General features: G+C 38.6%; 2 protein-coding genes across 5 annotated transcripts in view; one reads left to right on the forward strand and one right to left on the reverse strand.

The window, feature by feature from the left end:
• ankfn1a (ankyrin repeat and fibronectin type III domain containing 1a) overlaps positions 1 to 10,177 on the reverse strand; it is a 75,156-nt gene extending 64,979 nt beyond the window's left edge. The window contains exons 1-5 of one of the 3 annotated variants that reach the window (XM_072667382.1): positions 9,989 to 10,177; positions 8,574 to 8,698; positions 7,719 to 7,823; positions 7,039 to 7,185; positions 4,462 to 4,694 (exon numbers count right to left, since the gene is read on the reverse strand). In XM_072667382.1, the coding sequence (XP_072523483.1) occupies positions 4,462 to 4,694; positions 7,039 to 7,185; positions 7,719 to 7,823; positions 8,574 to 8,698; positions 9,989 to 10,099 (721 nt within the window). In that variant the 5' untranslated portion in view covers positions 10,100 to 10,177. Of the gene's footprint in view, positions 1 to 4,461; positions 4,695 to 7,038; positions 7,186 to 7,718; positions 7,824 to 8,573; positions 8,699 to 9,427; positions 9,446 to 9,988 lie in introns of those variants that run through there. The other 2 variants (XM_072667384.1, XM_072667383.1) reach the window with 2 other exon arrangements.
• A 1,103-nt stretch (positions 10,178 to 11,280) lies between these two features.
• tmem100a (transmembrane protein 100a) lies at positions 11,281 to 13,457 on the forward strand. 2 transcript variants are annotated; one of them, XM_072667634.1, is made up of 2 exons: positions 11,281 to 11,695; positions 12,436 to 13,457. In XM_072667634.1, exon 2 carries the CDS (start codon positions 12,559 to 12,561, stop codon positions 12,892 to 12,894), a length of 336 nt encoding a protein of 111 aa, XP_072523735.1. In that variant the 5' UTR covers positions 11,281 to 11,695; positions 12,436 to 12,558; the 3' UTR covers positions 12,895 to 13,457. The 2 variants fall into 2 exon arrangements, with proteins under 2 accessions (XP_072523735.1, XP_072523736.1); XM_072667635.1 differs by lacking the exon at positions 11,281 to 11,695 and adding an exon at positions 12,088 to 12,155.
• The last annotated feature ends 1,196 nt before the right edge of the window (positions 13,458 to 14,653 follow it).

Raw genomic sequence — 14,653 nt, forward strand, 5'->3', positions numbered from 1 at the left:
TCTAGCCGAACAGCGCATACAAAAAAGAAACAGAAGCACAAGAGTGAACGAATGCTAGCACTGCACAAATGTTTATGAATGTATGACTGCTACACCGCAACAACGTGCAGTGATAATAAGTACTACATTTGATTATTATGTGCAAGGAGAGACCAGAGGCTATCCCTTAATGTTGTGAGCAATCTGGCAAGATAAACATTTTGGCAGCTGCTGTCAGCTGCCTGCTTCCTTTTATTTCTCTAATTAGTATGGATTCACTAGTACAGCAATCGTGGGCAGAAGCCAATAGCCAACCTTTTTTATGTGTATATCTGCCAATGCCGATGCATTTTTCCACGTATTAGCTATACAAAAAATGCAACATTTATTTGTACAGAGTTAAAGGCTAAAATAAATTGGTAAAAAAAAAACATTCACAGTATTCACAGTATAATATGTCATTAAATACTGGCCTATAACAGGTTAACACAAGCTAAAATTCTAATGGTGATTCACAAACGACAATTTAATCCAAGACCAGGCTTAATCCATTTCCAGGCCCCATAAAAAAAGAGTCAAGTCTGTTTTTCTTGATCTGTACCTATAGTCTCTAACTACAAGAGTCAATGAGAGGTTCGTCTCTAAACAAGGATGGCAGAGCCTCTAGAGTCACATACAAGAAAAACAGTTGCGAAAGCGAAACTGTATTAAACAGTTGGAAAACAGAATGAATATTAAGCTGCTGGGTCGCTACGGTAACCAGAAACACTGTTTCACTTAGATTTCAGACAACAGAAAATGAAAGCAAATTGTCTTATGAGTGAACAGTGACTCGTGGGTCTCTCTGGCAACCCAAGGAGAAAGCACTGCATGCATTGACAGAAGGGACAAAATTGATAGTTTGATGGCATGTCCCTGATAGTCATTTAAAGGTCACCTACTGATGTTCTATAAATGGTTATACATGGTCTTAAAATAATGTTTCACAAGGTCAATATTAATATTAATCAGATGGATTCAATATATTATATAATATAACTAAAAATAGATGACTTTAGATGGCTTCACTCTCTTTTAAATGGTCAGACACATTTTCAGCTAGTTTCTGCCTTTGGTAGGCAGGTTTTATGAAAACATTAGGCTGTCAATCAGCCCTGCATATTCAATAATAGCATAATTCAGCAATGTTGGTCTTCTTAAGCAGGCAAATAAAGCACTAGCTGAGTTAATTTTGTTTTTAAAAATCCAAACTTTCCCTTTGTATGACCTGCGCATCACAGCACACTATAACACTATCACATACTCCGAAACTTCCAGTAGTTTCCCAGTATTTTTTTTTCTTTTTGTAGTAGTTCATGAGCTTTTTTGAAATTAACTAAACTGTGAAAAACAACTGAAATTAAAAACTTGTGAGAACAGACAAGCTGCTTCAAACACACTTAATAAACTTAATATATTACCACATTATTCTGCCAATAGTGAAATGATTAGGATATTGTTGAACATCCTGGCATGGTCTAAGCCTGTAACCACATGATCCTTCTGTAACTGCTTCTGTAATTCTGACCACTACTCTGTTAAACTGTGCAAAATCACAGAAGATTAAATTGCAAGGTGTCCACCGCAGCTCCAAGTGATGCTGAAACGTAGGTGCATGATTAATCATGGCTGCACACTGTGAAATGATAATGGACTTTTTTTGTAGAGAAAAGAACAGCAGGTCATCTATTGCTCTGCAGCACTTCCTGTGCAGACATTATTAAATGGAATTTGAGAGAGTTCAGAGAGGACAAAACTGAAGTTCAGTCTCTAACTCCTCTGCCATCTCTTCAGGAATGTTATCGCCACTTCCACCCTTTCCTGTTCACAAGCTCAAAAGCAACAGTGCCCTCTGCAGGACACAAACAGAACATCCAGAAGAATAAGCATGAAGCAAGTTTCCCTATTGGAAGACGAATACTTCAAATCACCAGTCTGAAGAGTTCACTTTATGACAAAATAATCTGACATTCCCATCTGAACATAAAACTATTACTTTGTCTAGAACATCTGATGTCTTGAAAGTAGTGGGTGTACTTTGCTCCTCATGATACCTTCCACTATGTTCCGCAGTCGTCACTCAGGCTGACATAAACCTGGCTTTCGATATGTCGCCTAAATTTGGATCAGTCCTCAACAATCAAACCTAACTGTGTGCAGGTAGGTGCAGTCTATTTGAATCCACAAAGGTCTACAGTAAAGAAGCAAAGGTAACAATAGGTAGCTGGATAAATATCAATAGTCAATAAAGGAACCTTAGGTCAAACTAATTGACTTCCTAATTTCCTGGCCCTTAAGCTGCTTACTGGCTGTCCCAGAGGTTATCAAACACTGACTGTATCACTTTAAAGGCGCAACACTACACCACAGACCTGGAGCTAATAAGGAGGATGTAGTTCAACTCCAACCTACTGCATTACACAACACAGCTTCGTAAAAGAGCCAGTGCGTAATACCCACAGGGCTGCTTGATAAAATATTGATTTTGATGCTAATGCTGACTTCACTATGTCGGTAGAGCCCTATTGTTGAAACTCTCCCAGAAAGCCCAGATGGCATAACATTAACACCACTTCCCCCCTCCATTAGACTCCACCAAAGTGGCTACAGGCAGTAAATGGAGAACATGAGTATAGGTTACAAAAACATACATTATAGCTACACATTATATACATAATGGAAATCTGGGTCTGAAAAAATGCCTCCAGTTTACATAGCTGCTACATAGCAGCACTGCACTATTTTGTTAAATGCGTCTATCTTGTCATTAGATTACATTAGGTCCTTAGACATACAATACAGTACAGACTTCCAGGCTGATTGCGTACATGTAATAAAACATGTTCTATGGAACCTCCTTGGCAGCATGTGCTGCTCCCAGGCGCAGTCAACATTGTTTATGGTGGAGAAAGGAGCTTCCTGCGTCTGTGCACCACCCATAATGAGATTGATAATAGCTCTCCCTTCTGAAGGTGGGTGGGTAAGGGTGGAAGGGACCTATTAGCTCACAGTCTGTCGGCACCAGCAGTTGTTGTGTTAGTTGACAGTTTCATGACAAATGAATTGTTCATTAGGCCATCCGTATGCTTTGACACAGCAATTGTTACAGCGCTAATGAACAATGCCTGCAGGTGGCTGCCACAAGTGTAACCTGCAATTAGGAGCCATTTCCATGTCCAACAAAGGCACTAATGACAGGGCCACCTCTGCTGACTGGGAGTGCAACAGCATGCTTTCTTGGACTGGTTTCACCATGCTGCAGTAGGGCTGATGGTACACATCACAGAGTACAAATATGCTTCAAAAGGTCAAAATATACATTTTATATAGTTTATCTTGTCTCTTTCTGATGCTGCTATTTATGCAAGCATGTGGCTTGTCATTCAGATTATTGTAAAGATTTGTATGCTCTATTATACACAGCTGGGTTTTTTCACATTCACCATTGGGGATTTTCAGATAGCCTTTAGGTTCTAGTCTGACAGTCAAGTACTACTAGTTTAACTGATTATAAAGTACACAAATCTAAGACACACAAATACACTATATGTCTAAAAGTTTGTGGACACCCCTTCTAAAGAATAAATTCAGCTACCCAAGTCACATCCATTGCTGGAATATACACACACAGCTTGTCAAGTCCTTAGTAGAAACATACTCTATTAGAATAGGGACTCTCTGGAGCAGATACTCATGAACCTATTGGCGTTATGCCTGATGCCAGGCATGGGCTAGAGAGGTATAAAGCCCCTTACATCGAGCTGTCGAGCACAGTGGAACTGTGAGCAAGTTGGGGATGAGGTAGGGTGGTGATTGTTCAACATCACATCACCAACACTTGTGTTTCTGAATAGAATCAAATCCTCACAACAATGCTCCAAAATGTAGTAGAAAGCCTTTCCTGGACAGTAGAGACAGTTAATCCAGCAAAACACAATAAACACAATAATCTACAATAAACTATTTTTTTATTTCCTTGATTTCAGAAGAAACAATGAATGAACGGGTGTCATGAACCTTTGTCCATATAGTGTATTAACCTTTATCTCACTTCATGCACTCTTATATTAATAATTAATCTAGTCAAGCTAATGGGAAATTATATTTTTTTAACACTGTGCTACATTAGGTTGAGTTTTCAGTACAAAATGCCACACTACCAAACTGGTCTATGTTTTTTTTACTTATCTGCAGGTTTGAAAAGACAAATTTGTCATCATATCGACATTTTGTTGATTGCAGCCAAACAACTACACCCTATTTACCCTAACAGTGCATCCTTTGATACAGACAGAAAATAAATACCATTTGATCATAACGACTGCACAAAATATTGCAATTTAATGTGTGTGTAGTACAGATAGATCAACTGGTCAAAGCACTCTGGCAGACTGGGAGAGGTATATGGTACATGAATGCATGCCTGGTTTAGGACCGGCATACCTGATGCATTCCAGTGCAGTCCTCCGGGGCTGGCAGCCAGGCGTCGCCGCTTCCTCTGACTCACACCGCCCTGACAGGAGTCCCTGCTGGGGTTGAGAACCGGTGTGGAGGTGGTCCGCAAGGCCACAGGGGATGGAGGGGGGACAGAGACAGGTAGGATGGGGGAAGGAGGCAAAAGATGGCTCTCCCTCTCCTGGGAATGGTTCGAATAAATGGTCTCCCTCTCAAGAGGCCTGTTGAAGAGATTCAGTTTGAAATAATTTTGGTTCTGATTCTGCTGTTATTACTGCCCGTCATTCAGATGTAACATAGATTTTTATGATTGAAATGCAGAAAATCTTTCTTAATCTGCCTACTACTTCAATGCTCAAACACAGCTGAGCTAAAATGATAGCTTTGAAACAATGAATGAAAGGTAAGAGATGTAATAAACTCCAGATATATATATTAATACATAAAACAAACCTACGCATTCTACATGGCAATCCCAGACAAAGGAATTATTTTTCACACATTCACACAAATTTTTTAAAATATCACAAGCAATGTATATAATCACAATTCCACACAGAATTCCAGTAATGCATGCTGTAAACAACACATCTACAGCATTTAGTTTTCAAGAAAATAAAACAAAATCAATTTGATTCACTCCTTTTAAGCTGTTTTAGTGTTGAAATCACAAATTCCTTTTCTTGCCTTCTAAAGTTAAAACGACTTGAATCATTCCAGACCACATCAATTCTGCCTGAGAGATAACACCCACATTAACATTACCAACATTACCATACATTCATTTACATTTCTAAGTCCTTTTACTCATGTACCTGCTGTTTTGAAGTGTATAGCTTTGGCTTTTCCATGATCCTCTCTTGTAGGACTTTGTCTTCCTTCTTCCGAATAAAAACTCTACCAGGCGCTCCACTGTAAACATGGTGTGCACCTTTCTTCACCACTTAATAAAAATTAGTTCATAAAGGTTTTCCACAACATTGCCGCCTATCTATGACGCAGATAGATCTTACATACACCATCTGTACGGGGGGCAAGGGTATTTGCCCAGGGCTCCCAGCACTATGCCATTTCACAGTTGAAACAGCAGGGCTGTCACACAGGGTGGTAAAGAGGCCCCTGGTGAAAGGCAGCTTTAGAGCTCTCTAGTGTACAACGTCCATCATAAATATTGAATCCCACCTGCAGCTAAAGTGTGCCAACAGAGAACACACAAAAGCCACGTCAGTCAATCAAGAGTCAAGTGTTTCGTGTATCTGATGGTGGGCGAGGTGGTTCTTGATGAGCTGAAGTGAGATATGAGAAGTTTCCAGTGAATGCTTTTGTTTCCATAAAGAGATGTAATAACACCTACAGGGTAAGCTATGCTTTTCTTTTCCTTTCCTTTTTTTTGTAATAAACAGCTCAGCAGTGGTCATCTAGAGTTATGAATGGGACAGTTGTTCCTTCTCAAGCTCCATATCACCTTGGTATTTCTATACATTATCCAGAAAAACAAACACACGCTGAGCATTAAATTTAGGCAAAAAATCAAGAGTGATTGTTCTGATATATTACACTAGTCCTCAAATGACAGCTTCATAGATTTAAAATAATTATCAGTTTTCTATTTGTAATAGAGCACATAGATCTCTGATGAATAAAGCAGGCAGGATCGGTGCTACGAAAAACACTATGCACAAGGTTCATTATAGAATTCTCAGAATCAAAGACGACAAAAAAAAACATGACTGCGAAATAATACAAAGTACCATTTCACACACTCAAACTGTCAAACTGAATGAAATATCAATGCTTAATCTCTTACCTATTCTGCACTTTAACGTGACACTAGGTTTCTTTATTAAACACAATATGCAATACAATATAATGCCTGAGAAGTAAGGTACAAAATATAAATATACCACAAATATTTTTCTTTTCTTTGTGCATTTAACTAGGTAATACAAACTGTTAATCAGGTCCATATTAGAGGTCAAAATATATTCAAGTTGACAAAACAGAAATGTGTTTCTATCCGAAATGCATTACAGTATTACACAAACTAACAAAAAATACACATAAAATAGTATTTATACTTTTTATATATTTTTGACATATACTGGAATTGTAACTGTGTAATACTGCTGAATAATATTACCACAGTGCTTTCTTGAATGCTGTTTCTTATTCCGTGATTAGGGTGCTAACAGAAAAGCGGAACTGCTTCTGAATCCACTGATAATGCGTCCACAATGACATCTAGTGGAGATACACGTTACTATACCAAGTGCAGCACTTCTGCAAAATATCCCCCAATTCTGAAAATTTTGATTTGTGTGCATTCTGTCATGTTTGGGCTGTAAATTCAAGGACAATGCATTCAGGGTGCCAGTGTCATTCCAGTGCAAAAGAAAAAAGACTAAAACTGAATAATGAAATATTTTAAGTTTATAGAAATAAAGCAGAAAAGTGTTGAACCGGGCCTCAATGGTCAATCCTAATAAATAATCAGCTTAATACAATATCCTTATATACAAAAAAAAAACAACTATCAAACATACCCCATTTTATGTAATGCCTTACCCAGTGTCTGTGTCTGCAGAATCACTACTGCTGGACAGAGGTGAGGCAGAGCATGTGGACTCTAAGCTTCTGGGTAGCAGCGTTGAGGGCATACATAACCATGTCTCCAGATCCATGAATTTTGAGTAGCTCAGCATCTCTAAAACACTGCAGTACACATAAGAAAAGAAAGCAAGAAAGAATGTTATGCTTCTAATAATGGCTAACACACAACAATAAATGTGCTGTATTCAGTGGTTCCTCTAAGCTGCCTAGACCCAATTTCTGCACATAAAGCAGGAGAAGGATTTAAGAAGATAGCAAAGTGTTTTCAAGTTTCAAGTTTGTAATGTAACTATAAAATGGCAGATAACAGGTACGGGGAGGTCTAGTTTTAAATCAAGTTCTTCAACATCAGTCTGACAACAAGGCAAATGTTAAACTGCTCTGAATCAGAAGAGATAAGCTGTGTTTGGACCCGGAGCCGGCTTTCCAGGCTTCCAGCTATCTAAGCCTCAAATACTATACTTTTAGAGGATAAAGCCTCATAAAATGAAAGACAAGTGAACGGTCTTAGGAATGTTTTTGACTGTTTTAGTACATTCAGTACACTGGTTCATCCACATTTGCTTGCTTTGCCTTTTAATCAAACTCAGCAAGTCACTAAATACACAACTTTTTGGGTTTGTTTTTTCTCCCACCTGTTTTCAGAGCATGACATCACCGTGATCAGTAAGATCCCACAGTGCCCCCACCCTGTGGCTCTCTTAAATGCACATGAGGGTATGAGCTTATTTGGGCTTGTACTAGATCGACACAAAACAAATGTGGCATTTCAGACATATAATCATTTTGAAATAGTGTCCACATTTTAAGATGCTGTCAAACATTTTGAATACCGCAGTATACGGTATTACCGTTATACTGCTCAACCCTAGCTAGGGCACTGTTCTTCTATGCAGCGACACCTGCACAAATATAACATCATAAGAACAAAACCTTTTCTGTGTTGATGTGAACATCTGATGCATTTCTGTAAAAAAACGAATAAATAAAAAATAAAGACCCGTGGTGCTGAATTGGTTAAAATAGAACTCTTTGACCACAATGATCAGAGGTATGAGGAGAAGGTGAGGAATTTCATGAAAGCGGGAGGGTCAATTATTATTTTTGCAAGGAAGAATGGGCAAAAATGCACAATGCTCAAACGTTTGCTTTGGGTCCTTTTCCTTTTTTGTTATTCTGAAACTGTATAAAAAATTTGGACTATTATTACACAAACCATTGCATTCAAATGTATATCAATAGAAACATACTAGCTGTGCTGCTGTACTCATAAAGATGATGTGTCACATGAAAGTGACTAAATGTCACACACATATCATACACAAGCGTAGCACATGCTTTGCATTTATCTACCACAAATGCAAAATCTGTGACTAACTGAACAAGTCCACATAACATATTTGCATAAATGACTACCTGTCCATCTGCTAGCATTTCATAAAATATACACAACAGGCACAATACACATTAATGTGAGTGAAGAAGTCTACCTGTCCTCTCCCATTCCTGGGATTTCATCCTTCTCATCAGCTGTGTGGAACACACAGGATGCTCGGGATTCCTGAGGAAGCAGTAGACATGTCTTCTCTGTATCATAAGACATCTTGAGCCATCTCTGATTGGGCACAGAAGAACAACATTATTGGTGGAAGCTGTGAACTCAGGATGCAATATGGACTTTTTTGTCCAGTCTAACTTATCACTTTAGAACAAAATCAATATTGTGACACATTGTATGTAGGGTGATCTCAGATTTAGGCCACCTCTCTGAAACCACTGCTGGTCCGATTAGTGAACCGAGTTACTTTAATGTCCAGACTCCTGACACGGGCGTACAATTGCACATGCATAGCTTGTATAATCTCCATAAAAAAATCAGTGCTAATATAATGGGGCGGGATAAAGCCTGCTTTACATGATCCCTAAACTATGGAGCTCTGGAGCTATTTTCTCTGCAGTGATGGAGCACCATCAGACTTTGGGATGACTAGCTGTGTCCAAAACTCAAAATCACCCATCATCAGTACCTGGATGCGATCTAATCCTCCCCTTGCTTTCAGAGAACAGCTTGACTGAGCAGATGTTTTCTAACTTTTGAACAATATTTTTGCACCCTATGGTAGATCCAGTATAGCCTGCTAGAGCAACCACTGATGATGCAAAATGTTTTGTTTTTTAATAAATAAATATCTGATATCAATAAGCAGCACACTCTATACTCTACGTGGCCAATGGCTGAGCCATTAGCTCACCTATCCGTGCCTGAAGAACTGGACTGAAGAAAGTAAAGAGGCTATATTCACAAAGCATAATCTTTCTGTAACCCAACAGTCAGTCACTAGACCTGTAACTGTAGCTGTCTCCTCGGTCGTGAGGTAACACTGTAACACTGACGGAGACAGCAGAAAAAGACGTCCACAGAGGAGGATGAAAAACTAGGCAAACTAGTGTTACTAGAGGTCTTTCTGTATGTCTGCCCCCGCGATAACATGTTCATTTTCCTCATTCATCCATCTTTAATTACTGCTCTTCCTTCCACATTAGCTTCGTGCTTCCCGCGGGCAAGTTCCCAGCGTTTTAAAGAGAGCAAGCCCACGACCACAACTCCTACACGGACTGTTTTTGGGCTCCTCTCCTGTCTTTTCGGCTGACGTCTGAAAAGGCTTTAACATGCTACGCCAGTGCCGCTCACAGTTCGAGGAGCTAAGCAGGCTACATCTCTTTGTTCCTCGGTTCTGGTTTGAGGGGTTTCTGCTAACTCTCAGCCCCAAAAAAACACCGTCTGCATTTTCCCTCGGCTCGGCTTCCCGTTAGGCTCAGCACAGCTCAGAAAAGAGTAGCTCGAAAAGTGAAGCGTGTCTCAAGTGAAATGTCAGAAAGTTGTCGTTTTCCACAAAAAACTCACCAAGTAAGAGCCCTGTTCGGCATCAGGAAGTGACCCAACCTCGGCACCCTCTGTCATCTGGCAATTATTCTTCGTTCCGAACATAAAATCCCTCCATTCCTGTTCAATCATCTCACTGCTCCCTCATCTCCCACTCTCCCGTCTCTCTCGGTTTGGTCTAACAACAGTTTTCTACTAAAACCCGGTCTCTTGTTTGAAAGCGAGAAAAGGAAGAGTCGATTTCTCCTGAAAGTTTCCTCGTCCGAACTTCAAAGTGGATGTCAGAGGGAAGATAATTTTAGACAGGAAATATTTGTGGAGTTATTCGGGAAAATTGCTTGGCTGCAATTAACCCGTGGAGTTAGATAAACAGTGCATCTTCGTGTTGATGTTTTAGACCCTCAGGAAGAGGAGAAGCTCAGCCCGAACAACACTAGAGCTTAGACACCTTGCATTCCTCTATACAAAGCTGTTATTTTGGAAGGACAGACAGTCATCATGGTATTAACAGTTAGAAGCTGTAGAGAAGACTTGGTGGTGGCCTGTTTCTAAAGATTTACTGATAAAACAGTGCTTAAATGTCTGTACAGGATTCAGTCTACAGTAGTGTATGCTGAATAGCTGGCCTATGAATTTTGAATAATAAGTGTAAAGGAATAGTTAACTCGCTGGTCTGAGCTGATGTGTGTTGGTGTTGGTTGACCAGCATATGACCAGTGTTTAAAACATAACCTATGCTGGTTTTGCTGGTAAGCAACACATCAAGATCATTTTTTTAGTAGGGTAAGATGGTAAGCACTTGCCAAACAAACTAATAATCATTAATAACAATAATAATCTGATTCCACACAAATGTTTTTTTTCTTCTCCTAAATAGTCAAATAGTCACAAACAATCTCCAGTTTTGGAGATACACGTTTTTCGTTGGACATACAGTATATATATATATATATATATATATATATATATATATATATATATATACACACACATATTTGTTTCTTTACAATGAAAAACATGTATCTCTCTCTCTCTCTCTCTATATATATATATATATATATATATATGTGTGTGTGTGTGTGTGTGTTTGTCAATATACATAGAGAGAGTGAGAGAAGCAGATACTACTATGTTATAGATAGATACATAGATAGATAGATAGATAGATGTCTAAAATGTATAGAGATAGTAAATCAAACAAAGTGATTTCATTCTTCTTTCCATATTTCTTTATTGTATGAAGTGTACACAACCATAGCCACCTTCTCAATATGTGCAAAGCTCAGCACAGACAAGGAGTAGGAGTCAGAGCAGGGCACGAAATCAACAGGAGTGAGAGAAGATGAAAGAGGCAGACGGTATACAACATCTGTCAGTAATCCACTTCCTGGTCACAGTGTCCAGGACACAGTGTGGCCTTGCAGCTGTGGGCCAATGATTTGTTTTTCTTTCTAGGATGGTGTGGCACCCTGGGTGGCCGAGAGATTGACCCTCCAGAGGGCCACCTCGAATGACTGATCGTCTATGACCCCTCTCGCTTGTCTATCTCACCAAACAGTTCCCATTACCTGTTGTGACAGCAAAATGAGAACGTTTTATTGCATTTTCCCAAGGCTTCCCACAACACATCAGAAAACCAGGACAACGCAAACAGATAAAACACCAAGGGCTCACATCCTGTGGAATGTAAACGTGCAGTCTTTCTGAATGCTGGTGTTGAAGAGAGAGGTAAGGAAGTACTTTAATATATTTAATCTTTGCAATCTGGAATATCTACAGTTCTCTCAGATCTATACTGAAGAGTAAAGCTGTGAAAATGTAGATATATATTTGAGGGTTACTTGCAAAATGCCTTAAAGTCAAGTTAGCCATTTAATTCATTTTTCAGTGTAAAAGACACTAAACAGTTCTATCCAGCTTTCTTTTTTAAACAGTAAGTTTAATCATTTAAAAAGTCATAAACAGATTAATCTGCAGTAATCCAGTTATATATAATCATAAGAACAATTTTTATACATTTTCATTTCATTTTTATTTTCAAGTATCTTTTTTGAAACCAGTACTTTAGGGGTTAATTGTGTGTCTTAGGGAGAAAGGAACTCCCTCTTGGGATAATAATACTTAATTTCACACTGGCTGTAAAGGGTTATCTAGCACAAACGAGCAGCATTACTCCTCAGATGTCATGGTAACTCTTTTTCTTTTTTATGTAAAATGTTTGCAAATTCTCTGTATTTAAATATATATGTTAAAGCAATGCAGTTCATTTTCCCCATTACCAGCCATGAAAATCAGTATCCGACTCATCCAATATGTTTGCAGTCCCTCTTGGTGGAACTGATGCATACATGAGTGGCAAAATGAACTAATCTTTATCTTGAATATGTGAAGACCTTGGTATATGTAATGTTCTCATTACTACAATGAATTACAGTATTGTTCTCCTTCTCCTTTCTCCTTTTCCCTAGATCTTTCGGATGTGAAGACTGAAACGAACTGAAATGGCTGCCGTGGTTAAGAAACTGGCCTCATGCTGGTAGTGACATCACAGTGCTCTTCAAACATATCTCAGATCTTAGAGGACCGGAAACATGAGTTCTGACTGTGCCATAATGTCAAATTCCATATTAGTCAGTGAACTGGAGCTGACTATGGCTACTGGAGGAACAGAGGGATCCTGCTATCGTTGTACTTTACCGTTTGGTGTGGTGCTTCTGATGATTGGCATTGCTGTTACAGCTGTAGCCTATGGCTTCAATTCCCACGGCTCCACCATCTCCATCCTGGGGCTGGTATTGCTCTCCTGCAGCCTCCTGCTGCTCGCCCTCACTGCAGTGTGCTGGAAACTCCAGCGGGGCAAAGAAATGGAAATGTGCTCCACAAGCCAGAGCACCCTGGTGGAGAGACTCAGCGACAGCTGCAACTGAAACTGATGAAGGATACTTTAAGGATACTTTTACATGCAAAACACATGTATGTATAAGAATTAGATTTGGAGTAGAGGTCTCTTTTGACCTTGTTGACATTACAGGCTAATGTTGTTTTTTTTCTGCCTACTGGAACATGGAGACTTAATCAAAAAACAGAAGCGACTTCACTTTTCAGAAACACTAGAATTTACATTTAAAATGTATGAAAAAAATGAAAATTGTGCTTAATATGATCATTAACTGACAAAATATAAAGGGCTGATTTAGATTTTAGCATGACTTTAATATTCAGTTTAATCTTAAAGACAAAGTGAGCAACAACATACTGTGTACAGCACTAAAAATGTATCAGTTTAAAATGAATTATATCACACACTTCCATTCAATCAAACACACCTATACCAACTTTGTTACCTCAACAAAAAATGCTTATGAAATTGTTTATGGAATAAATCTGAAATATTTTGGAACATTTGTTTTATTTTAATTAAACAGACATATGTAATGTGGACATAAATAAGTACATTTATGAATGGAATGATTGACTGGACTCTCTAAATAAAACATTACCTGTGTAGTTTTTATCATATTTCTTGTTGTTACTGGTGCGATACACTCACCCCATGTGATGTCCTGAGCCTCTGTGCTCTGAGTGAGCGAGGCCAAACAGGTAGCAAATTAGTAGGCCAGCGATGTTTCTTGATTATCTGGGAATTGACCCAGAACACACATCTGTAGGAACAAAAGCACAGATGGGGAGTGCTGCGTTTTGATGAAACTCTCTGACTGACAGGTGACACATATTCTGTGTAATGTGTGGTCTGTGCGGCCTTCTGTTTGTGTTCTGTATTCAGTGTATTTCTTCAAATGAGATTTGAAATGAGAAATTTTAGTTTAATTAGATTTTTATTAGCTTTAAACTTCTGGCTTTACCAAATGTCTAGCTTTTCAGGTGAGGTACAATATGTTTAGTTGAAATACTGTACAATCAAAACAAATGTTTGAAGAGAAAGACTGAAATATTTAAAGTTTGTATTTTTTTGCTTATACTGATATTGTTACAAATGGTTCTTCTGAAAACTGTTTAAAATGGATCAGCCAGACAGAGGCACATATGGCATCATGGCCCACTTTCTGACATCCTTGTATAGCCTAAAACATTTAATCTGGCACCTTGCAATCACAGTGCGTGCAAAACTTTGGGGAAGAGGGTGCACTACTCTGCACTCCAAATTAAGCTGTAATGGACTCAAATGGACTCAGCAAAAGGGAACCGCTGTAAAACAGATGCCCCAAATCCAGATTAAAGACGTAACTTTGCATGTCCACTAAATGCACTCTAAAAACAGCCCTTGGTCTCATTAGTGACTTTAACACCAATAGTATGTTTCCTTTTTGTCTGGGAGTTACAAGTTTTAATGTCTAATGTTTTAATTGTCTGTGGTGTAAAAAAGAAACCTCATCGGAAATCTTTCTGATTTTATTTTCAGTTTGTCAATGCATGAAAAACATACATCAGTGCAATTAGCAGATATTTAGGAAAAGCATCCAGGTTGTCAATGCATGTATTTAAAGGATTACTTTGAAAAATGATGCTGCAGATGTATTTTTTGGCAAATTCACAATGATAAAGAAAATAATAATAATAATTCGGGATAAATCTATTGGTCCATTTCTCATTAAATTTCTATTTGAAGAACAACTGCCAGATTCAAATTATGTCAAAAATTCTAAATGAAAAAATGAAATATGTCCT

The sequence above is a fragment of the Salminus brasiliensis genome, chromosome 22, assembly GCF_030463535.1.
Source record: "Salminus brasiliensis chromosome 22, fSalBra1.hap2, whole genome shotgun sequence".
Classification (NCBI taxonomy): domain Eukaryota; kingdom Metazoa; phylum Chordata; class Actinopteri; order Characiformes; family Bryconidae; genus Salminus; species Salminus brasiliensis.